The sequence below is a fragment of the Sesamum indicum genome, linkage group LG1, assembly GCF_026168435.1.
Source record: "Sesamum indicum cultivar Baizhima isolate 11 linkage group LG1, ASM2616843v1, whole genome shotgun sequence".
Lineage (NCBI taxonomy): Eukaryota > Viridiplantae > Streptophyta > Magnoliopsida > Lamiales > Pedaliaceae > Sesamum > Sesamum indicum.
Window position 1 is genome coordinate 5,855,196 of NC_142657.1, and position 8,466 is coordinate 5,863,661.

General features: G+C 36.3%; 2 protein-coding genes across 5 annotated transcripts; one reads left to right on the forward strand and one right to left on the reverse strand.

The window, feature by feature from the left end:
- Window positions 1–236: 236 nt before the first annotated feature.
- Window positions 237–1,601, forward strand: LOC105179307 (putative pumilio homolog 21). Its single transcript, XM_088882730.1, has 4 exons — window positions 237–380; window positions 913–1,076; window positions 1,162–1,377; window positions 1,514–1,601. The coding sequence occupies exons 1-4, from the start codon at window positions 237–239 to the stop codon at window positions 1,599–1,601; spliced, it is 612 nt and encodes a 203-aa protein (XP_088738856.1).
- A 1,406-nt stretch (window positions 1,602–3,007) lies between these two features.
- On the reverse strand, window positions 3,008–8,199 carry LOC105179304 (RAF-like serine/threonine-protein kinase 20). 4 transcript variants are annotated; one of them, XM_088886050.1, is made up of 8 exons: window positions 8,111–8,199; window positions 6,755–7,001; window positions 5,249–5,483; window positions 4,910–5,063; window positions 4,551–4,698; window positions 4,172–4,422; window positions 3,792–3,922; window positions 3,008–3,393 (listed from the first exon to the last, which is right to left on the reverse strand). In XM_088886050.1, the coding sequence occupies exons 5-8, from the start codon at window positions 4,662–4,664 to the stop codon at window positions 3,218–3,220; spliced, it is 672 nt and encodes a 223-aa protein (XP_088742176.1). In that variant the 5' UTR covers window positions 4,665–4,698; window positions 4,910–5,063; window positions 5,249–5,483; window positions 6,755–7,001; window positions 8,111–8,199; the 3' UTR covers window positions 3,008–3,217. The 4 variants fall into 4 exon arrangements, 2 of the variants coding, with proteins under 2 accessions (XP_088742176.1, XP_088742156.1); XM_088886030.1 differs by having other exon boundaries at window positions 4,868–5,063; XR_016067919.1 differs by lacking the exon at window positions 3,792–3,922 and having other exon boundaries at window positions 4,284–4,422; window positions 4,868–5,063.
- Window positions 8,200–8,466: the final 267 nt, after the last annotated feature.

An 8,466-nucleotide genomic window follows, 5' to 3' on the forward strand; every position in this document is an offset into this window, starting at 1 on the left:
TCTTAGTTCTTACAGTTTCTTCCTGTCGGGGTATTTTCTTATTTGTGTTTGTTGATTGAGAATCACAAAGAATTAAAGGAAACTTGAATCTTTAAAAGTTTCTTGATTGTTTTCTTGCAGGAGAAAAGTACATGAGTAATAATCAGAATCTCATGGATCATCAACATAGATCTAATCACTTGAGCCACCATTTCAGCAGCAGACCACTCCCATGTGCTGATCCAAGATTCAGTCATATGAGGAAGTACAATACGAGGATTCCTAGTTGTCGGCCTAATCAAGGAAGGAGGCAGCGGTTCCCATACGCCAGACCTGATCTTGACGTAAACCTCTTGGAAGAAATTATAAAAGGGGATGATAGCGAGCAGAAGGAGAGTTTGGTTTCTATACTTAGAAGACTCGGTATTCATGTTGATGTTGGGTAGACGGCTGCATTGTCTCTACAGCATGCTCATTGATGCGTGCGAAGGCCACCAGTTGGATTTACTCGTTGGGAGGGTCTTGTCGCAGGGCAAATACTTTCTAAGTGCAGTATTCCCCAAACAAGGGTAATTATAATCCAGACATTCTTTTACTAATGATGTACTAATTAGTCAAATATAAAAACTGATGATGATTTATGGTTTGGACAGAGCAAGTTCAATCATCAAACTCATCAAAAAGGTGAACAAGTCGTTGCCTCATGCCATGGCTATGACAAGAGTTCTGTCCACCAGATTCATAGATATAATGTCTCATCCTACGGCCAGGGATGTCATTCTACAATGCCTACTCCTCTTTCCAAGGTAGCCTAATGAGGTATGTGTAACTGTAATTCATTCCATCTCATAGATTCTTGATTTTGTACTACTTTTAAATCCTATTTCTGCAATTTAAATGGTTTAATCACTTGTTCTTGTTTTGAAATTTCAGGTGCTCTACGAAAAAGTACTACTGCATTTCCAAAATTTGGCCATACACAAAGTCAGATGCAGATCATTGATCGACTATGTTGCCCTCATCCGTGGAGATCAAAGAGTTAGACTTATCAATAAGATAGCAGATGTATCTGATTATCTTTCGTATGATCCACACGGGTAACAACTAAGTGCACTGTAGTTTTAATTTCCTTCGATTTTTATCTCATAATGCTAAATATTTGATGGGGCTAATTGTTTTTAGGAACTACGTCGTACAAAATCTCCTAGGCCCTAAAAACAAGGGCATTACCAAGAAAATAACACGTTGCCTGCAAAAATCAGTTTATGGGATTGGCGTGAGAAAAGGAGGATGCCTTGTGGTAGAGAAATACATGGAAGCTTGGGACGATGGGATTATCGCAGTGGCTATGGAGATAATAGACTGTCAGAGAGCACCTCTTCGACTTGCTCGAAATCGGTTTGGGAATTATGTGATTCAAGCAGTATTAAAGAAGACTAAGATTGATTCTTGTATCTAATCCAAGTTTCTAGAATGTACATATACACCGGCAAAATCTTGCAAGAACTAATATGTTTGGTTTATGTGGTTTCAGGAGCGCGATTTCAATAGTCTTTATACGGCTGGAAGCTCGTTGCAGAGCGTCACTTGGTCGGAGACAGGGTGGAATAAGATCAACTTAAGATGCATATATATAAGATATCAGTCTAGTTTGTATGAATGAAGTGTTATCTTTATGTAGAAAAATGAGAGTTTATGTTTTGCTCTTGGGGAGCATTAATAAAACTGATGATTCTGTTCTTGTTCTGGTTTTTATGAATCAAAGTAGTGTTTTTGGATGTATGACCATTGAGCAACTAGTTTCTGACTAGAGCAGCAGCAGCAGTTTGGTAACTCCACCAAATACTCCATTTTGTATTCATTTAGTACTATTGTCTTTCCTCAAATGTGTTGTGTTAAACCTCCAGAAGATGGACAGAGGAACAAGAGAAGATTCTGTACCAAAAGAAAAGGAAAGAAAGTCATAAGATTCACCCACAAATAGCCCACATTCAACCAAAGGGACATTAAAACTTGAATGTGAGGAACCTTTCGGACAATGTCAAACGTTGGGTTTCAAACCCTTAAACCCCCATCTTAAGTTATTCTTTAAGGTCGTGTTTACTTTTTTGCACTACTTATCCCCTTGGGATTAATTTCGAATTATCAGTTGAATTGTGCCACATGGGATGGAGTGCTCATATGTTTACTTCCCCGGATAAGAGTGGCAATATATCCTTATATTTCTATTTACCTGTAGGATTAAATCGATCATTTTCTAATTCTATTACCATTTTGCCCCCTTCAATTTGAGCAATTACAAAACACAGCTGCCCCCCCTTCTTCGTCATTTCCATCTACTTTTTTCTTCTTCTACAAGCATTGTACATAATTTTTTAGAAAAGAGAACCAAATAAAACATATTCTTGTTATTGTTGGATGAATATTTTTATTAATAAGATTTTATATTTTAATAACTTGAAATTATTTTAATACAATATTAACTTGTTTATTTTTCTAATACAAAATGATGCGAAATGGCTAATTAGTAAAATTTTAAAAATTAACCTTTTCTTTTCAATATATTTTCCTCATACCAAACAGACAAGTATATGAATTTTACTCTTCTTTTAATCATATTAAATAATTTGATTCATGGATTTAAATTTATTAAAAAGAATTTAATAAATCGAAGAGCATCTGACATATTTATTTATATCTCTACAAAATACACAATACAAAGTATTTTAACTTATTTTTATTTATCTTACAGTAGTACAAAACGTGAAAGCATGTACACATCTCCCTATTTTTGTCTCTAGCTCTATCTACCGAAAAGAAAGAAAAAGAACATTAGAAATAAAATCAAATTAGTGGAGACATGAATCATTAAGTAGTTAAAAATATTAAGTTAGAATCCTCTCTTGCTATTTTTCTTAGTTTTCATAACCTTTTGAAACTATCAGCATGCCACTTTTCCATCAATATTGTTCAGATTATTACACCTTCCCCATACCTCCACCCCCAGAAATAAGAACACAATTGATGGTACAGGAGATATAAATGCTTTGCCCATTATGGGATGTTCAAAGAATTTCACATTTATATATGACGATGATGATGAGCATGACAAAGGTATTGCCAATTTTCAAGCCATTTGTTTCATTGAGTAATGACGTAATATCCCTACTCTCTAGAATTAAATGAACTAATTGCTTTAATTAGTAAAGAATACATCAAACCATCTTTTGATTATCTATCAACTCGCCTTCCGTGTCTGGGCCAAGGAAGACATTACGCGCAATCGGCTAGCAATTTCTGTAAAACATAGCCCCATAGCAGGATTTGGGGCCCAACACTGCTCCATTAATCTCCTCCATTCTGTGTCGTAGTAGCTCGGAATGGTTGGTCTCAATGTGTTGTTCACAATGCCTCCTGCATGAAACAAATAAGCGGGTCAAATATAAGGAATGCAAGTTGGAATAAGTGAAATGTTCAGGAAGTTACATTGAAATAAGTGTAAGCTTCTGAACTGTGAAGGCTTCATTAATTGGAAGCTTACACCAAACAAAGATTGTCTGGCCTTGAATTCATCTCTGTAGATTCTATAGTTTGGTCATATAAAAAGACTCACAAAATAGATCACTCATTTACCAGCATATGCTTTTGATGCAAAACTTCTCGTAAGGCCTGACATCATGTTACAGGAGTTATTTGATCTCAATTAGTATAATGTCTGACAGGAAATTATTAGTTTTCAGATCCCAAGCTAAACTATATTTCAGACATACACCAGTTAGTTTAGTAGGAAACGACCATCACTCATCACATACCACAACCACCAACCCAAATCTTTGTGTCAGTTAAGTTACAAACATATGATTGCACCATAATGCATGTTGGCGTAAGGCTCCTCCCAAGTGAGTATCTCCCACAGGACAATACCAAATGAAAAGACATCAACCTGCCAGGTGAACAACCAAAACTCCTTATTTTTGTCACATAGAAATATAAGATGCTTCAACCTGTACAACAAACGAAGTAGTACAGATGTATTCAACTGACAATGTGCAACATTATTTTCTTCTACTTTTATTCAGAATTTTAGGAGAGAGGAGGTTGCTGTTAGCAGGTTAATACGCCAAAAGAACACTTGACTATAATACTCCCATTCATTTTCTGGAAAGAAATATTTACTCAAACCAAGGTATACCATTGAATACGTAGAAATGACGGAAAGTATCTGAAAGGATCTAGAATCTGCGAACAATTAATATCAATTTTCAGATTCTGGATAAATTCAAATTTTCTGGAGATACACTTGCATGTTGTGGATCTGACGTTTTCAGAAACTTTATTGCTACTGCCAGTCAGCAGCTCTGGAGCCATCCATGGCAGAGTTCCCCTAACTCCACCAGAAACCAGGGTGTTGCGCTTTATTTTTGATAGACCAAAGTCACCTACCTGAAGAATCACATGCCAGCATCAAATTCAATCAATTACATCATAATCTTGGTACTGATGATCATTAGCATGGACAAGAAAGTATATCAAGGCAGTTGAGATAGAAAAGTAAGTTCCCATGAGACAACCTTGCAGATAGGCCTTGATGGATCTTTCAAGTTAACTAGCAAATTGTCACATTTTAGATCAAAGTGGACTATATTCTTTGAATGCAAATATTCCATCCCAAAAGCTGCATCCATGGCAATTATGAGCCGCTTCCGGTGATCGAGGTGTCTGCAATGTTCAATAAAGAATAAATGGATATCATGAAAGAAAAGTAGTCACAACGTTAAAGGAGGCTACAGCTCAAGATTTAACATTTTAATGCATATTTTATCAGTTATCGCCAAATACACTAGTCAAAGCATAACGCGGAGCAGTTTTGAGGCACTTTCATACTTACTAGTCAAACAAAATTCCACAACCTCTCTGTAAAACACAGTACCAAGTAAAACATGTCTTAAAGATCCATCAACCATGTATTCCGTCACGGTAGCCAATGTCCCCCCTGGTCCGTCTTGTACAACACCATAAAATGCTACCACGTTTGGGTCGTGAAGCTTTGAGAGCATTTCAGCTTCCCTCCAAAACTCAATGGTCTGAAAGAGCACGTACAGTTAATAAAGATTTTAGCAAGGTCCAAAATACATGCATGGTAATAATAAATGAAACAGTAATGGTTCAAAAGAAACAACACTATTGAATTCTTTCACTCTGCTGCTTCTCATCAACTTCTAACTATTAGTTAATTTTTCTGAAACATAAACAACTGAATGTAAAGTACCAGAGATAAAGTACTCATTGCCACTGGATTTAGGAAGTTGGGATGGACTAACGGCATCAAGAGGTTTAGGTTCCTGGGGCCTGCCTTCACTCTTTGACGAGAATTTTTTCTCCAGTTTATGGCCCATTGTCAATGACTCTTCAACAGGAAAACTAACTTTTGTGCTAGCACTGTATGCTACAGAGTGCTCATTAGCCACCATTAGCCACCACGACTGAAGATCACCACCTGACCTCTATATGAAAAATGCCACAAAATCCAGGAAAAAGTTCGTTTTACTACATAGCATCAGATTTAGATATCATCTAAGTTAAGATCAAAACATTGGACTAAGTTGCAAAAAACATTATGTCGAAGATTCATTTGTCAGACTAACACAAACTTTAACAAGAGATCAAGAAATTTTCTTCTTAGACTAAATTGGAGGAGACTGAGAGAAGTTTTTGGCAGTAAATCAGGTAATCGTCAAGGCCACTCCCTTGTGATTTAGAATGCAGCTCCACACAGAGGTAAGCCCTGTGACATGGCCACTTCTTGGGCCAAACACATTTCCTCTATAGCAAGCACAAGCAAGTTTAGTCCAAAAGATAAGCACAGTGGGAGGGAACTTTTCCTAGGCCTTCGCGTTTCCTCACTGGCAACTCTACCAATAACTTGCCTTGATCTCAGACCTTATGCTTAAGCAAAGTCATGGTACAATGCTACAATGAAAAATAAGCTCAAAGTTGACAAGAAATATAGGAAATATTTTCATGAGGAAAGTTGCTTTTGTAGAAAAGCTATAAAAAGGAAAATCCAGCATATCACAGAAATATCAGATTTCTCCTTAATATAAATGCATACTACACATTGATCAGTTGAATGTAGTGTAATGCAACATTTCTTCAAGTTTCTATTGCCACCAAACCATTGACAAATATCATACAAAACCAACTATCAATTGCTAGTTTCTCTTCATTACTTCTCCAACTGACATATAAACAAACAGCTACCCCATATTTCCTTTTCCAAATGACCTTTTCTCAGTTAGTTCACAACAAAGTCATGTATTCCTTGGAATAAATTCTATTACAAGAAGTCTGACAGTGTACACTTCCATTCCAAACCCTACCCCTCGATTCAAACAAATTTAGTTGTACAATTCCACTCGCTTGTATATAGAGAACAAAATTAATTGAATTCAACATAATGAACATTAACAAAAGTTTGCCCAAGGTTTTCTTCAGATCCATCCATAAAATTCCCATACTACTACTCCTCAATCAAAACCCAAACTCTCAATTACAGGATTCTCCGCATCTATACACAACAAACCCCCAAAAGAATACCATTAATGAAAAATGAAGCAGTTCTCGTCAAAGAATTAATTAAGTTACTGATATACATTAATCCGTTTTTTTTCTTGTGATCCTTTCACGAATTTCTATACTACTGGTCCCCTAATCTTAAACCACCAAACAATGAGAAATGAAAGACTTAGGGTTTAACCAAGAAATTAAACTAAACCTGAGACTTGTCGTCCATCGGCCGTCAGTCCGGCAATGGCCACACCGAAGTGGTCGTCGACCTTGAAGATCTTCTTCTGGTGCGAGGAGAGCTTAGAGCTCGCCTTGTTAACGCTGGTGAGCACCACATGAGTCTTCCAACTCAGCCCTATCGCCGCCGAGCCCTGCTTCACCACCTCCATCGCGTATCCTACTTGGAACAGCCGCCCCACCGGCGTCCACGTCGTGACGTCGGTGTCATACTGGACCTGAGGAACACACATTTCTGGTAGGAACACAGTATCGCTAGAGAAGTTTTCAAATAATGTACAAAGCGTTGGTGGGAAACGAAAAAGTGTAAAGAGAATTAAAGTCGGTCGATGAACAAGGCCATTTTAAATCGAGGATAAAAATGTAAAATGAGCAAGCGCGAGAAGTGGGATAACTCCACCGGATTCGAATCCCACCCCCAAGCCAGGATCCATATCTTCCATTTTATCGAGACAAGTATCGGGCTCTTGACGTTAATACCGGGCTATGCCGTTCGTAAACGAGTTGCTAACCCCAATTAAGGCGGATATCCTTCGTATTACACATTAGTAAATACGGCCTAAAGGGTTTAATGCAATTTATCAGTATGTCATAGTGTAAATGAACAAATTATCCCATTGTGGAGGGAAAAAAAAAACTATAGTTTACACCCCTATTCTTTTCATAGTAGAACAATCACCCAACTTCACTTGTTATATGCATTTGCAAATTTTCTATACATAAAATTTTACCAAATAGAACAACATATTTATGAACACAAACTGGCAAAACAGAAGTGCCAACTTCATTGATATTCAGAATTAGAATTCATGGAAAGTTGTTCGCATCCATAAGTTTCCTAGTTCGTCATCTGTCAAAGCAGAGAATATCATATACAAGGATCCACAATGTTTGTAATGTGGAAAAACAAATCGTCAAAGTCCTCATATTTTTATAACTATCCTTCTCTATTACATTCTTAAATTAAATTATCTAAAAAATCTCATGATATTTCTCAAATAAGATTTTCTAATACTTCTTAAACATAACTTTCTAATTTTTCTATTAATTTTCGTTAATTCTTCACCATTATAGTAATTAATTAAATACTAGTACACATAATTAAGTATTTGATTAATATACTCGATGAAATTGAGTAAATCAATTATAACAATGATTAAAATTTTGCTAAGGTACAACACAATTTAAAATAAATAGCATCGAAATAATATATAAAAGGAAAAAATAAAATTTGGTCCGTTAATTTTATAGTCAATTGTATAGATTTGGGTATGAAAGGACTCAGTAAATTCCATTAACGAGAATCTGAAGAAACTTTTGATCTTACTCAAGAAGAAAAACTGCAGTACAAGAATCCCTTATTTCTCTGTGTTGAAGATGATGAACAGTGAAGTATGTATACAGATCCTTTCTAACCACTAAAGAAAAGAGAAAGTCGCGTACACGCTTAAAACAACTAATACAACTTATGCTTTCTCTCATAAGTGCACTACTTACTAAAAGAGTCGTGGCGCGCTTTGTGCCTGTATGAAACGTTGTTACAGAAACTTTCTGTGATAAAAGTGCGGTTTGATCTTGCGCTTTATTCTTCGTCTTCAGAATGTTGTCAGCAAGCTTGCTGCCTTCTTCAGAAATACGATCAGCAACCGCATATTTCTTGTTCTGTTCTTTTACATCAATTCC